The 16,840-nt window shown below is 44.4% G+C and overlaps 2 protein-coding genes across 2 annotated transcripts; both read right to left on the bottom strand.

The window, feature by feature from the left end:
* Positions 1–1,028: 1,028 nt before the first annotated feature.
* On the bottom strand, positions 1,029–2,204 carry LOC132281474 (uncharacterized). Its single transcript, XM_059783172.1, has one exon. It carries the CDS (start codon positions 2,202–2,204, stop codon positions 1,029–1,031), a length of 1,176 nt encoding a protein of 391 aa, XP_059639155.1.
* An 11,929-nt stretch (positions 2,205–14,133) lies between these two features.
* LOC132281473 (uncharacterized) lies at positions 14,134–15,514 on the bottom strand. The gene has a single exon (XM_059783171.1). The coding sequence runs from the start codon at positions 15,512–15,514 to the stop codon at positions 14,234–14,236; it is 1,281 nt and encodes a 426-aa protein (XP_059639154.1). The 3' UTR covers positions 14,134–14,233.
* Between the last annotated feature and the right edge of the window lie 1,326 nt (positions 15,515–16,840).

Here is a 16,840-nt window from a genome sequence, read left to right as displayed (position 1 = left end):
CCCATTCTGTTGCCTTTCTTCGACTGGGGGCACCCCACCTATCCCACTATTTTTGCCACTTTCAGCTTCCTCGTCCGACACTCGCCTATTCAAGGTACTGTTTGAGCCTTCCAAGGAAGATTGCGATTGTAGCACTCGTGAGGGCCTATCTGTATCTCCGCTTCCATATCTTCCAACCTCACAGTGTCTCCTGAGGCCTGTTCTTCCACTGTTACCTCCTCTTTCTCCTTCGCATTGGATGCCCCCTCACCCGGGTATTCTAATAGCAGTATGGGCATCAGCGATCTTGGTATTGAGGGCTTCTCCACTCGTGGCATATGCAAGATGGTTATCGGCGTCTTCTTTACAATCTCCAGCCGACGTCCTGCAACCCACAAATGATATTAATTGTAATTCAACACATGGTAAATCGAACCATCATTGTTTCACTACTTACCCATCGCTGTTCGGATCAGAGGCAAGGAGCTCTCAACTGTCATCAGTCGTCTGATGATATCTCTTTTAGAGTCCCCGGCAGTTAACACTGCCCCGACACCACTAAAACTTTCGCCCGCGCTCGATACCTCCGCCGTCTCCACCTTTTCTACCCTCGGCGAGGCATCATCACTACTGATCTCCACCACTTCTTCTGTCTCCCACATCGACTCTTTATCCTCTGATACTTGGATTACCGAGGTTTTCCACTTTTGTGTCTCCGGTTAGCGATCGGCTCTTCACTGTCCACTTTTTTGGACTGAGCCTTCGTCGATGCCCTTCTACCTCTTGGCTTGACAGGTGCAATAGATAAATATGCCTCGGGCACAGCATCATACGCTACATCGCCTATTTCTATAACCAAGGGAGCCATTATCGATCTATGGCCTCGCACTCCTAGCCTGGGCATGCGCAGGGACACATCATCCTTGTATATAGGCATAAGAGTAAAAGGATCAGGAGTCTGTAGGCCAAACCTCCTGAAGGCCCTCACGTAATCTACCTAAAATTGCCTATATTTTCCTATTATATCCCATGGCGATTTCGCGAAGGAATCACGATACTGCCATTTTCTTCCTCGGATAGGTCATATAGTACACTATACTGGAATAAGACTTTGTCAAATTCATCATATATTTCTTCCAAGCCACAGTCGCTTGGAACCCTTGATCATCGCCAAATTGCCTGGTTACCCGCCTAGGGTTATACACTTTGCTTACATCGCCCAGCTCAAATCGCCCAGGCAGATGTCTTGGCAGCACCACTAAGGCAAGAGTTTGCTTATTTGCATCCCTCGTTTCTTGCCTTGGCGTGAACACTCTCGCATATTCCCAATAGATCCCCATGCCCGCCACCCCTGCTATCTCCTCTCGATAGGGCCTGAACACGAACTCTCGCTCGGAGTCTATCACTTCCCCAAGTGCCCGCTTGCACATCCGCCCTGACCAACGTCTTCCTCGTGCCCCATGGTCGCTCAACTCCAAGGGTAAATGGCTATACGCGGGGAATCTTTTGTACAAAAACATTTGTAAAAACCCACTGCCTATATAAGACACCATGGGGTAGCGACCAGTTGAGCGCATGCTATTTTCAGCAATCATGTCCAATCGATGGTACAATGTCCCCAAGAATAACGGCCCCGGTGGGATTACAATCCCACTTGCTATCTTCACCGCTATCAGGCACCATCGACTCAAGGGTGCATTGTCTGGGGTCCCTGGGAATATATACTTGGACAACCAGTACAGTACATATGCTGCGAGTTCTGCAGGATGTCCAATCTTGTCTCCATTAACAAAAGGATTCTCTGACTTGTCCCCCTTGAAGGAAGGCTGCAGGTCCTTGAACCAGTAGCATATCCAGGCTCCTGTTGTACATTTTTTGGCTCCTTTCGCTCTCTCTTCGCGTTTAGTACCCTTCGCATTAAAAAAGGATCCATAATTCTTGGTCTTCTCCAACCTTTCCTCTAATGCAGCCATGATACCCTTCTCCGCTTCATCCATCGTCAGGGGCACTGTAAATCCTCTATCCATGACATGCAGGCCAAGTAATTGCGCCACGTCTTCCAATGTGGGTGTAAATTCTCCCCACTTTGCCACAAATATGTGGGTTGCACTACACCATCTTGACACTAGCAATTCCAATCCTGGGGTATCGCGAGGCACTTTCAATTTACGGGACAGACGCATGGCTTGCGCAACTCGTGCTTGTCGCAGCCATAGCATATACATTTCGTGGCTGAAGATGTGCTCAGACCATTCCTCCCATCCTGCACATGGGCCCACTGACGTTTTGCACTCTATAAAACAAAAGGGATACATCCCTTGTTTAATGATGAATCGGTGTACAGAGTTCGCCGGCGGCTAAGCTCCTGCTTCCAAGGCGACCTCTCCTTCCATTAACTGGGCCACATCACTGTCAATCTCGTCACTGGCTATGTCTCTTGTAGCTGTCCAGAACCTATCCATGGGTCCAAAGAGCAGAGTCCTCTTCCATTCCTCCTCCGGCGGTACTTTCGGCACTGGTTCACCGGGTTTGCTCAACTGCTTTCTCTTTGTCATTTTATCAAATATCTTACCCGCTCTTACACATAGTGATAGCTTTGTTGTCCTCACACACTTGTTTGTTTAACACAATACGCTAACTCCACTTTGCTTCTTGGCTTGGCACTGTGTTTCCCTTTTTTCTTTTCTTTCTGTAATGGTTTCCTTTTTTCTCTGACCTGGTTCTATATTTAGACCACGATTAAAGCTTTGGAGAAGACGACGACACCGAACAGTTATGTCTCATCACCTCCCCATTAAATAAGTAACTGTCAGCAGTCGAAAAGACATCAGTTTCCAAAGCAAGACATTATTACGTTTTCTATGCACGCGCCGCTTTATCCTTTTATTTCAAAAATCAAAAACGCCACGTGCAGGGGGACTAAATGTGGATGTGGTCCAGCCATGTCACCAAGGGCCAAGTCAAACAGTCAACACTCTGACAAAGTCCACCTCAGTAAGGCATGTGATAGTTGATCACTGGGCCTCAATCTTAGCCCTACATTCGGTCGATGGGCCTTGAACCTCGATCTGAGTCACAAATCATCGATCAAAACCTTGGTCTGAGTCATAAATTGTCGATCTTGGGACCTTGAACCTCGATCTGACCTTTTGACAATCTGTCGGTCGATGGGCATTGAACCTCGATCAGTTAATCACAAATCATTGATCAACGAGCCTTGAACCTTGATTTGAGTCACAAATCGTTGATCGACGGGTCTTGAACCTCGATATGACCTTTTTGACAATCTGTCAGTCGATGGGCCTTGAACCTCGATCCGTTAATCACAAACCATCGATCAACGGGCCTTGAACCTTGATTCGAATCACAAATTGTCGATTGACGGGCCTCGAACCTCGATCTGACCCTTTCACAATCTGTCGATCGACCTGCCTAGAACCTCGATCTGACCTTTTTTTACAATCTGTCGATCGACAGGCCTTGAACCTTGATTTGACATTACTATGAACCATCGATCGATAGGCATCGAACCTTGATCCAAGCAATGAAGAGTTATGGTAGGGCTCTTCAAGCGATATTGGGATGCAGAAGGGATTTTGGAATAGAGGATGGAAAATTAGTAATGTCTTGCTGTTACAGGGCTAAATTACACCACGAATTTTTGCCTCTGTAATGGCACTTGGGGCCACCAAGTCTCAGCCAACACAACAACACAATACACACAGTATAGAAATGTAAAGAAGACACACACAGTTTACAGGGACAAGCCCCAACCTTTGCTCATATTAAACATATTACAAAGGAACATGAGTTCGTACAAGGAACAACTAAGGCTCACACCCTCCTCTCTGTTCCCTCTACAAAGCCCACCTTAGCATTATATAGGCCACTCTTAAAACCGCCCATAACTGCCCACTAAGATGATGGATGACACCCCCATCCACCTAGGGTCGTGCTGGCACCCTCTAAATGTGCCAGCACTATAATGCAGTTGACAGGCCCAACTGCTAGACTTGTTGGCATGTTTTGCTCATGCCACATAACCACAAGAAGTTTCTGCATAGTGGAAGAAACCACCCTTAACCGCCTGTGTGTTGGTCCTCTCAGAATTGTGCCACATGCTTGGGAGGTTACTCAGCACTCCCCCACTTCCCATGATGAGTTGGAAGTGCTAGTAACTTCCCCCAACTGACCGAGCCCACTAAGCCACCACCTCTTGTAACCGCAAGCCATGACTTTGTGTTGTCTATGCTCTAGCCACATCTGAGTCAACCTTGTGAACCTAGCCCAAGCCAAGTCTACCAATCTGCACCCACATATATATGTCTCTGAGTGCATGGCATGCCAAGCCATGCATGCCCATGCGCATGCTCGGGTGCAAGCCAAAGTGCACGCCGGCACACACACTAGTGCCCTTCTACGCGCGCCATGTTTGAACCTTCATGCGCCCGTGGCTGTAAGCCCGCCTGGACGCCCATGCGCACGTTGAGCTAGACGTTCGCTCACACTAGGTTGGATGCCTGCTCGCGCGCCCACCTACACGCCCACACGCACGCCGCTGCACACCAGCGCGCGTGTCCGTGCCCGCCTGTTTGCCCTTCAATATCTTGGATGCTCCCCACTTGTGCAACCATCTTAGAATGGTGCAACATGTGCCCATGCACGTTGGCTAAGCCCTCTAAGCAAGCCATGCCATAGCCCAACCGATGTGCTCAACAGAACCCCCTAGTATAGTCTTAAGGAAATCCAGCACTCTGACAGGAGTAAACATCACCCATGCTTGAGGAGTCATAATGGCTTTTCAGGCCTTTCCCGACATCCAAATTGAGTGCCGTCTGCGCCAACCAGCTTCTATGGACTCAAGGTACCTCCCATAAAGATCCCGAGTCAAAACTCCAAGTTTCATTTTTCACCATATTTACGAAAGTGCCACTAGGCACCCTCAGTGCACGCCGAGCATCCTTTTAAGCATTATGTGTGCACGCTGAGCATCTTGTGCACGCTGACAACCCACTGAGCATCCTCATGGCTGTCTAACCAAAGCCAAAGTATTCCCAAGACATGGCATGGCCTTGAAATGCCCATGTCTTCCCTTTGACAACCGTCAAGGGGCTAACAAACCACCCCCACCAGAAGAAGTCGACGCCCTCGTCGACTTGTCCAAGTACTCCTTTACCTGTTTCTCAAACTGCCATAATGTCACATCCCTTTCCCAACTCGCCTCTGCTTCACTGCATCCTTTCCATTGCACCAAGTAATCAGTTCTGTGATTTTTCTTACTCTGACCCTGGGTCCGGTGAGACAAAATTTTCTCCACCTTCTTGTTAAACTGAAACCGAATAGCAGGTGGGGCTCTCTTAGCCTGCTGTCTTGATGTATCTGCAGTGTCCTCATGAAAAGGCTTGAGGAAACTCACATGAAAAGTAGGATGGACCTTCAGTCTCTCAGATAACTGTAATCTGTAAGCAACATTCCCCACTTTCTTCATAACTTCAAATGGACCATCATACTTCTGAATCAGCCCTCTGTGAACAGTCTTGTTACTTATCTTCTTCCAAATTTGTGGAGTCAACTTCAACAGAACCTTGTCTCCCACTTGGAACTCTAATGGCCTTCTCCCTTTATCTGCATACTTTTTCATCCTTCTCGCAGCCTTGGCAAGGCTGTCCTGTGCCTCCTCCACCATCTTTTGCATGGAACGGGCATATCGGTATGCTGCAGGGCATCTTCCACCAGTCCTCTGCACTGCCACCTCCTGTGGTGTGCAAGGTTGTTGCCCTGTTGCCAACTCAAAGGGACTCATTCCTGTTGCTGAAGACCTGTGTAAATTATAAGAGAATTGTGCAGTGTCTAGCAACTCCAGCCAATTTTTCTGACTTGCAGTGACATAGTGCCTCAGATATTCTTCCAATAACTGGTTCATCCTTTCAGTCTGTCCGTCAGTCTGAGGATGGTTTGCTGTGGAGAGCTTCAGTTCAGAACCCATCAAGCCAAATATCACTATCCAGAACCTTCCCGTAAATCTGGTGTCACGATCACTAACAATATCTTCGGGCAAGCCAAAATATTTCACCACAAACTTATGAAATAAACCAGCAGCAACTTCCGCTAGGCATGCATGTGGTGCAGCAATAAAAATTGCATACTTAGAGAATCTATCTACAACCACAAAAATAGATCTCATACCTTCCACTTTAGGAAAACCAGAAATGAAGTCCATTGAAACTGACTGCCATGGACGCTCTGGTATAGGCAAGGGTTGCAGTAGCCCTACCTCCTTCTTCCTCTCATGTTTGTCTTTCTGACAAACCAAGCAAGTCTTGACATATAACTCTATGTCATCCTCTATCTTGGGCCAGTAATATGATCTGGATATCAACGTCAGCATTCTATCCACCCCTGGATGTCCAGCCCACTGAGGATCATGCATTTCCCACATTAGTTCCCGTCTCAAACCTCCAACAGGAACATATAATCTACCTCCTCTGGCGTAGAGTAGATTATCTTCAATCCAGTACTTTCTGACTTCACCATCAGTAACCTGTTGCTTTAGTTTCTGATAGGCATTGTCGGACTGAGATTGCTCTTTGATTCTGTCAAGGAAATCAGTATACACCATTGTCAACGACGCCACATACTCCTGCACTTCTTTCCTACTCAAGGCATCAGCAACTTGATTCTGCTTTCCAGGTTTGTGAACCCATACAAAATTGAACTCCCCAAGAAACTCTTGCCAACGAGCTTGCTTTGGAGTAAGCTTTTTCTGTGTCTTGAAGTAGGTATTGGCCACATTATCAGTTACCACTGCAAATTTGGTACCCAACAGATAGTGCTTCCATGCGTCAAGACAATGTATCACTGCAGTCATCTCCTTCTCGTGAGTTGTATAACTCTATTCAGCATCCTTAAGCTTCCTACTTTCAAAGGCACATGGGTGTCCTTCTTGGACTAGGACCCCACCAATTGCTCTATCAGAGGCATCAGTATGCACTTCAAATGGCAAACCAAAGTCAGGCAGTCTCAAGACCGGTTCTGTAGACACTGTCTGCTTAAGCATCTCAAAAGCATTCTGGCACTCCTCAGACCAAACCCACTGTTTGTCCTTCTTCAGCAAGTCCGTTAAAGGACTAACCTTCTTGGAATACCCCTTTATAAACTTTCTGTAGTAGTTTGCCAACCCTAGAAAAGATCTCAACTCTGTCACTTTGGTAGGTGCAGACCAATCAAGGATGGCTTTCACCTTTCTCTCATCCATTCTGACATGGCCCTTACTGATCCAATGCCCCAAAAACATCACTTCTTGGTGACAAAACTCACACTTCTCCTTTTTGACAAATAACTGAAACTCCTTCAGTTTTGAGAAAACCAATCTCAAGTGTTTTAAGTGATCTTTCAATGACTCACTATAGACTACAATGTCATCCAAATAAACAACAACAAAGCGATCGATGTAATCATAAAACACATTATTCATTAAGTTGCAGAAGGTTGCCGGGGCATTAGTTAGCCCAAACGGCATTACAAGAAATTCATAAGACCCATAACGAGTTACACATGTAGTTTTGGGTTCATCTCATTTTGCTATACGCACCTGCTAGTAGCCTGCACGTAAATCCAGCTTAGTAAAGTAGGATGCCCTTGACAACTTGTCAAATAAATCAGCGGCATTGGGCACTGGATACTTGTTCTTCACAGTCACCTTATTCAGAGCCCTATAGTCTACACACATCCGCATTGAGCCATCCTGCTTCTTCTGGAACAACACTGGTGCGCCATACGGTGCCTTGGATGGTTGAATATAGCCAGACTCGAGCAACTCATCCAACTGTCTACGCAGTTCAGCCAGTTCTGAAGGCGTCATCCGGTATGGGGCCTGAGCAGGAACCCTTGCACCCGGCTCCAACTCTATCTTGTGATCAACAGCACATCGAGGGGGAAATTGCTTGGGTAGTTCTGGTGGCATCACTTCTGCAAATTCCTCTAGAATTTCAGTAACAGAATCAGGAACTTCAACAAACTGGTCCGATTTGATCTCTATCATAGCTACAAGAAAGGTAGAGTCTCCCCTCTTCAAACCTGTTTTCACTTGCAATGCAGAGATTATTTCGATGCAGCCATATTTACGATCTTCCTTCTTTTGGTGCCCATAAAGAGTCACTTATGGAATAAAACATGGACAACTCCTGTCCCAAATAAAAACTCCTCCCAAATATGGCACAACTACCACTCTGGCTTTCATAAGGAACTCAATTCCAAGAATTAGATCAAAATCATCTAAGGGTACAGCCATAAGACTAACTATGCCCTCCCAACAACCAACTTTCATAGAAGTGGTGGCCATGCCTAAGACAGGCTTGGCTTCAGAATTCACAGCTTTCATCTTATTAGCATGTGGAATTAACTTTAAATTAAAGTTACTTACTTCCCTCTGCGCAATGAAGTTATGAGTGGCTCCCGTGTCCACCATTGCCAAAACTTCCTTGCCGTTCAGCGTCACCTGAATGAACATGAGCCCTTTCAACTCCATGGACTGTTCTTCAGTAAGAGCATTCAGCATTTGCACAGGATTGACTCGGGTTGGACCACTTTCCGAGTCTGAGTCTCCTTTTGAATCAGCGACAATAGCACTCAGCTTCTCCCTCTTGGGGCAGTCCCTAACACGATGGGGACCATTGCAGATGAAACAACTGTAGTTGGGCTTAGTCCCACTACTACTCCCTTTGTTGTTGTAATCTGCCTTGGCCTTGACAAAGCCACCGCCTTTATCCTTCTTTTGATTCTTGTCCTTCTTCTTGTCCTTGAACATGAAGGACTGGCCTTTGTCTTTCTTCCCCTCCTTGGACTTCTTCTTGTCTTGTGTAGTAGACCCAGTCATCTTGAAATCTACAAGACAATCTGCCGCTGTCATGGCAGTAGGAAGGTCCCTCACACCTTGCCTACGGAGTTCTGCCTGAGCCTATGTTTGCAATCCGGACATGAAATTGAACAGCTTGTCCTCTTCTAACATATTTTGAATGTTCAGCATCAAGGAACTAAAGTCCTTCACATAGTCACGAACGGTACCTGTGTGCTTCAATTTCTTCAGAGATTCCCTTGCAATCCATGCAGTGTTCTGAGGTAAGAACTGGTTCTTCAATTCCTTTTTAAGGGTCTCCCAAACTTCAATCCGAGGCCTACCCGCAGAAGCATCGTCCTCTGTCCGTGTGTGCCACCATAGTTTTGCATCACCAGATAGATACATGCTTGTAATGGTCACCTTCTCGCCATCGGGGATCCGAGCAGCCTTGAAGTACTGCTCCATGTCCCATAGGAAATTCTCCAACTCTTTGGCATTTCGGGTACCACTGAAAGACTTGGGATCCGGCACCTTGATTTTCTGCGAAAGAGGATCACCACCGCCTCTGGAACTCCCATGAATGGCGCTCTTCACCAAGTACACTTCATCTTCAAGGTCTTTCAGGTTCTTCTTGAAGACGTCAGTCAGCGACTCAACATCTTCAGAGATACGGGTCAATTGCTCTTTGGTGGCCTGCATGAAGTTACCAAACCCATCAGGATCAGTCTTCAAGATCTCCACTTCAGAAGCCAAGTTTTCAATTCGAACAATAAGGCTCTCTGCACCATCTTGTACCTCTGTTTCTGTAGGAAAACCCACGAACTCTTCCAAACGGGAAACTCTCTCACAAGTATTACCTCCAGCCATCGTAGAACGGGGCTCTGATACCAATTGTTACAGGGCTAAATTACACCACAAATTTTTGCCTCTGTAATGGCACTTAGGGCCACCAAGTCTCAGCCAACACAACAACACAATACACACAGTATAGAAATGTAAAGAAGGCACACACAGTTTACAGGGACAAGCCCCAACCTTTGCTCATATTAAACATATTACAAAGGAACACGAGTTCGTACAAGGAACAACCAAGGCTCACACCCTCCTCTCTGTTCCCTCTACAAAGCCCACCTTAACATTATATAGGCCACTCTCAAAACCGCCCATAACTGCCCACTAAGATGATGGATGACACCCCCATCCACCTAGGGTCGTGCTGGCACCCTCTAAATGTGCCAGCACTATAATGCAGTTGACAAGCCCAACTGCTAGACTTGGTGGCATGTTCTGCTCATGCCACATAACCACAAGAAGTTACATTCTGCATAGTGGAAGAAACCACCCTTAACCGCCTGTGTGTTGGTCCTCTCAGAATTGTGCCACATGCTTGGGAGGTTACTTAGCACTCCCCCACTTCCCATGATGAGTTGGAAGTGCTAGTAACTTCCCCCAACCGACCGAGCCCACTAAGCCACTACCTCTTGTAACCGCAAGCCATGACTTTGTGTTGTCTATGCTCTAGCCACATCTGAGTCAACCTTGTGACCCTAGCCCAAGCCAAGTCCACCAATCTGCACCCACATATATATGTCTCTGAGTGCATGGCGTGCCAAGCCATGCACGCCCATGCGCATGCTTGGGTGCACGCCAAAGTGCACGCCGGCGCACACACTAGTGCCCTTCTACGCGCGCCATGTTTGAACCCTCATGCGCCCGTGGCTGTACGTCCGCCTGGACGCCCATGAGCACGCCGAGCTAGACGCTCGCTCACACTAGGTTGGACGCCTGCCCGCGCGCCCACCTGCACGCTCGCACTCGCGCCGCTGCACACCAGCGCGCGTGTCGGTGCCTATTTGTTTGCCCTTCAATATCTTGGATGCTCCCTACTTGTGCAACCATCTTGGAGTGGTGTAACACGTGCCCATGCACGTTGGCTAAGCCCTCTAAGCAAGCTATGCAATAGCCCAACCGATGTGCTCAACAGACCCCCCTAGTATAGTCCTAAAGAAATCCAGCACTCTGACAGGAGTAAACATCACTCATGTTTGAGGAGTCATAATGGCCTTTCAGGCCTTTCCCGACATCCAAATTGAGTGCCGTCTGCGCCAACCAACTTCTATGGACTCAAGGTACCTCCCATAAAAATCCCGAGTCAAAACTCCAAGTTTCATTTTTCACCATATTTACGAAAGTGCCACTGGGCACCCCCAGTGCACGCCGAGCATCCTTTTAAGCATTCTGTGTGCACGCTGAGCATCTTGTGCACGCTAACAACCCACTGAGCATCCTCATGGCTGTCTAACCAAAGCCAAAGTATTCCCAAGACATGGCATGGCCTTGAAATGCCCATGTCTTCCCTTGAAATGCCCATGCTCACGCTGACACCGAATTAAGGACTGGGTCTGGTTCTGATACCAACTGTAACGGGTGGGCGCTTACCCATTTACCCAAAAGTTTGAACTATTGAGTAGTGCTGCATACCCACCCATTTATACACACTTCAACCCCCATCCAAATCCAATGTGGGACAAGTTTCACTTGTAACATTCTCCCCCACCCAAACCCACGCAACGCACTCGTTGCAGTCGGACCACCCTGCCTACCCGGAGGCAGACCTGGACGCCTTCCAGGCCGAGCGCTTGGCGTGACACCGAATTAAGGACTGGGTCTGGCTCTGATACCAACTGTAACGGGTGGGCGCTTGCCCATTTACCCAAAAGCTCAAACTATTGGGTAGTGCTGCATACTCACCCATTTATACACACTTCAACCCCCATCCAAATCCGATGTGGGACAAGTTTCACTTGTAACACTTGCCCACTAAGGTAAGACCCAGCCTAAGGATATGAGCAAAAGACAGCTGGAATAGTACAATTGCCTTTACAGCCTGCCATTTTTGGATTATTCACCAGGAAAGCTACACTTGGCAGTGGATCCAAAAATGTAGGGATTAGGGCAATATGACACAAAAAGGGAATGACCCTAACCCATTCTCAACATGGAGGCCCAACAACGTACCACCTGGATGACCTAGGGCTATAAAAAGAAGGTGATGACGAAAAAAGGAGGTAGGAACTGACGGCAGCTTCTTCCCTACCATTGTTCCAATTCTCTGACTGGACTGGTTTTCTCTCCCTTCTTCCACCTTTCTGCATTTCTCACATTGCTTAGTGATATATTCCCAGACCTCTTTTCTTTGACTATTCAACCGACGAGAATCAGGTATCTACAGTAATCATATTTTTTTTCTATTGTCTTTCTTAGCTTTAAAAGGAAGTGCCAATTTGTTCGGAACTAATTAGCAACTTCTTTATGTTCTTTAACATATCTACTACTAAAATGCCATTTTAAGTAATTAGATGGCCTTTAAATCACCTAACATGGATATTTGACATGCCCCTTAGCCTAACCAGGGTAAATAAAATAAAATTATCAATTTCAGTAATGCTTAAAAACGAAAAAGAAAAACTTTTGCACCATTTTGCCAAGGAAGTGAGAGAAGATCTGGGAGGACTTAGCAACACATCCAATCACTTTAATGCTTGGCAATGTTAGAATGCAATGTTAATGCTTATTATTAAGAAAAATATTGTATAATATTAATATAACAGAGTAATATTTTTTCATCTCTTTAAACCGTGATCAAATGACACACTTTGGATCCACTGGGGACAAAAGTGGTAATGTAAGTTACCTCCAACAAGCCGGGCCTGCTTTCGGTTTGGACCCTTAAGGAACGAAAAAAACTTTATTTTACGGTGCAACGGACACATTCAATCATTTATTATCACGTATATTACATAGATAGTTCAGATGTGCCCATTACACCGTGTAATGGACGCAAAATTTTTTTGTTGAGGTGAGGACCCCCAAGTTTGGGTCCAAACCCATCAAAACACACATGCCCACCCCGCCTAGTTGGGTCGGACTTAGGCTTAGGTTCTCGTCCTGTGTGCATTTAAACTCAAATCGGTGGCAGTTGGGTCGTTACATCCGTATGGGATGTGGCCGTACCAGTGCACCCAATAGTTTTTTGGGGCGAACGGGTGTCTAATGACGGTTTGGCTCAACCCAAACGAACAACCAGCCGGCTTTATTTGCAATCTGTACTTTCAGAATCTGAATTTTCTTCTTTCTTCTCTCTATATACTATGGTCTACTAAATCCTTGAGTCCATATACTAAATCCAAGTTAAAGGTTCGGATTGAGTATGAATCGTTTCGAGTCCTATTCTAAGGTTCATTTTGAGTCTTGAGTCGGATCAGAGGTATAACAAAGTGGTGGTTATGAGAAGAAGGATGAATCCTGCTAACCCCTCTTTTTACCCTTGATTCATCATGAAGATAACAAGCACAATCCAAGTCCATTGAAAGATATAATTATACAAAATGATAACAAGCACAATCCAAGTCCATTGAAAGATATAATTATACAAAATTTGCAGGCCTAGCGTGGTATATACTTTATACCCAGGTGCAACAACCCTTCCGTCTCAAATTAATCACTAATTATGTTTGGTTGATTAAGAATATATATATATATATATATATGATAGTGATTAGGTTTGGAAAAAGAAAAAAATGTCTCATATTCTCTCGTCATACACAACACACCCCAACACACCCTCCACTCCTCCAGTGTAATGTATTGTTATTAATTGTCTATCTATGATGATTGGGTGCTCTCAAGTACAACTTGGAACACTTTTTTTGTAGAATTATTTGAAAGAATATTTCGAACCTTGGCATCTGATAAGGTTACTCGGACATCCCATGAACCAAAAGCATGGCTGCATGACCCTTCCTCTTGTACGCATTTTATGTGTCCTTTTTCAAATTCCCATGTAGGCCATGTTTGATAATTACGTCATATTCCATTTATTGTTCAAGGCCAAAGAAAAACAATACACAACTCAGTAAAAAATAAAATTCCTAACTACTTAAGAGTGGCCACTCTTCATGCTTAGGTTTTTGTATTTTCCTTCGTTTCTCTAGCATTAATCTCAATATGAATCATCTAATTATTTTTTAATTAGCACATTTAATTATATTCTCATAAAATATTATTACACTCGTAGTCAGGTCGTTATACCTACCATCCTCTTTCAGCATGCATAATTGAAAACTTGTAAAAATAAAATATTGTGTGTTACATTATTTTTAATGAGTAAATAGTAGAATAGTAGAATGACAGGATGATACATTATTCTAAAGTGATACACATCTGATAGCATTTACATACACAATAGATAATAGTAGAATAATAGGTAATATCATCGTTACGTTATCAATTATAGTTACTTGATCTTGACTTAATTTTCAGACCACTAATCATTTTCCTAACCACATCCAAACAACAACACTAAATTAACATTGTATAAGAGAGGATTCATATCCTTCATCCTAGCTCATTCTATACTTAAAAAGTCGAAGCCGAAGAATTGCACAAGACACAGCAATCTTGCATTATATGACCAATGACGCTTCCTTCTTCAACCTTAAGCTCCCTGCTCTGTCTATTCCAAAGGTGCACCGCAAAGCTTTGGCCGCGGATTTGCGTCAGCTTAGCATTCAACCATTTGGAATGAGCCTCATCATTCGCCGTCCCGCCAACGAACAGAGTTCGAATTACAGTCCAACCAACCGGATAAAACGCGGTGGGAGGCAACACATTGAAGTCACATCCAGGCCTTGTTTTCACCCTGGACACAACCCTTGAAACCAAGTAAGGCCCATTGTGACCCCACAAGTTGCCATTGAAAGTGAGTGCAAATTCTTCAATGAACATGTAAACAAGTGGATGACCTTGGTCAAATATCATCACAGCATTGTTCAATCTGCTCCAATTCCCGGTTTCAACATCCACAGTCTGTGCTCCTATTGAATTTCTCAATGGGGCAAAGCTCTTCAAAATTATAACATCGGTGTCTATGTATACACCTCCAAATTTATAGAGCAGAGCAAGCCTGAGCAGATTGGAGAGGTTTTGACCCAATGAGACCCACCCGGGATTGACATCCCCTTTCTTTAACCGATCAAACCAAGATTCAGCCACCGTGTTTTTCAGCAAGTAATCGAAATCTGGCGAAATTGATGTCACTCGAAAACCTTTATCCGAAAATGGCCTTAGAAGTTGTAGTCCGCCTCTGGAATCCATTGAATCTGATACTATGATTAAACAGCCATTTGGGTGTGACTTGAACAGACTCTCTATTGTAAACAATTCTCTTTCACCAAATGACTCTAACGAAGAAATCCAAGTCATGAAAAACTTAACATTGCACGAAGAATTCGATAACTTTTCATCGAAAAACTCCTTCACTCTTGCCGAAAACTGCTCTGTCCTAGCTTTCGAGCCCAGAAACTTGAACACGGTTGGTCTCTGTTTTTGCCTCTGTTTCGGCTTATGAATCGAAGAACCGTTCTTGAAAAGCACCCAAGTTCGTGAATTCTTCAAAAGGGACAAACGGGTTGTGGGAATAGAAGGTTGGTTTTCAACTTTCGGTGCGTACATCAAAGAAGAAGAGAACTTTGTGACATCTAAACAGAATAAAGAGACGCCATTGTAAGCTAAGAGGAGAAGCAGAAGAAGAGACAGAATAGCAAAGAGAGATTTCTTACTCCTCTGGGGGTGGTGAAGAGATAGAAAGTGATGAAACTTTGATGGGTAGGTGTTAGCGTAAATGTTTTTGGTGTCCATTGTCGTAATTGGTGTCATGTTGGTTTTTTGGGTGGGCTCATGCTTGAGAAGCTCTGTTTCTAACTTTCTCTCTCTTGGAAGAAAGAGAGAAGAAAGAGAGTGAGAGTTGCAGAGATGGTTGAAGAGCAATTTTAACGTGAATGAACGCGCAATCGGGGTGTGTTTTGGACTTTGGCCCACCAAAAATATATGGTAATACGAAAACGGAGTTTGAGAGAAGAAAATTGTGGAGCGGACAAAGTAATTGATTGATGAAGCTGGGCTTGGCTCTGCAGGGCTCATTTTCCAATTCTAGCCCAACAATTTTGTTGTACAGACTAAATAATGGGTCGGTTGTGTTTTGCTTTTAGGTTCTGTTGGTTTGGATATAAAATATATATTTTATTTTTTTAGTATTTAATTATCACAAAATACTTATGAAAAGTAAAATAAAATTTTTAAAAAATGATTTATTCACCTATTTTTGATAAATATTTTATACAAAATATCAAAATAAAAAATAATAATAATAAAAAAAATTTAATCCAAACAAACAAGATTAATGTGTAGTCTTAAATTTTGTCCTTGCATAATTCACATATTTAGTCGATCCAAAACTATGCCATATCATTAATTTCTCGATCACAAATTTGAATAAGACCTCACACTCTCGTGCATGTAAGTGGGGGATCCAAGGATGAGGAGTATAATAATCGCATAATGACATAATCTGAGGAGTATGCTAGCTTTTCTGGTTAATGGGTAACAACCAGAATCTGAATTGAAGAGCAATTACCTACAGAATTATATATGTGGGTGTTAGAAGAAACTTTTACTATTCAAATATGACTGTTTTATTTTTTATATTGTTTCTCTAAATTCTAATACTTTTTAAATCCTACATTGGTGAAAAATATAGTTTATAATATTATTATTAATAATAGATTATACAAGCTGCTCATGATTACCGTGCCCAGTTGATGGACTCGTGACCGAGCGGGGCATTAAGACTGGGATCCAGCACTCCGTGAAGAATGTTGATGCACTTAAAACCAGCCCACTATGGGCTGCGTAGCCCAATACTACTCAAAAACATGTGCAGCTCTTGGGTCCTTAAACGGAAGGGCCCCGCAATCGTGGGGCGAAATCACTCACCATTGGTTGGCAGAGATGACAGGGCCCATTACCCAGGGCGCTAACCCAGTCCACACACGACAACTTTTTGTTTTTTTTGTTTTTTTTTTTTTTTTAATGCCGAATTTTAGTTATCCAATATAATCTTAGAAACTTCATAGAATAATAATATAGCTCTTATGCTACGTTCAGTTATATTGAATTAGTGCTTTA

This window comes from Cornus florida, unplaced genomic scaffold (genome assembly GCF_030987335.1).
Source record: "Cornus florida cultivar Cherokee Brave unplaced genomic scaffold, ASM3098733v1 CherokeeBrave_3.0.0_Hap2_Chr11, whole genome shotgun sequence".
Classification (NCBI taxonomy): Eukaryota; Viridiplantae; Streptophyta; class Magnoliopsida; order Cornales; family Cornaceae; genus Cornus; species Cornus florida.
The sequence above is the reverse complement of the archived record's forward strand: the minus strand, read 5'-3'. Positions and strand labels throughout refer to the sequence as shown.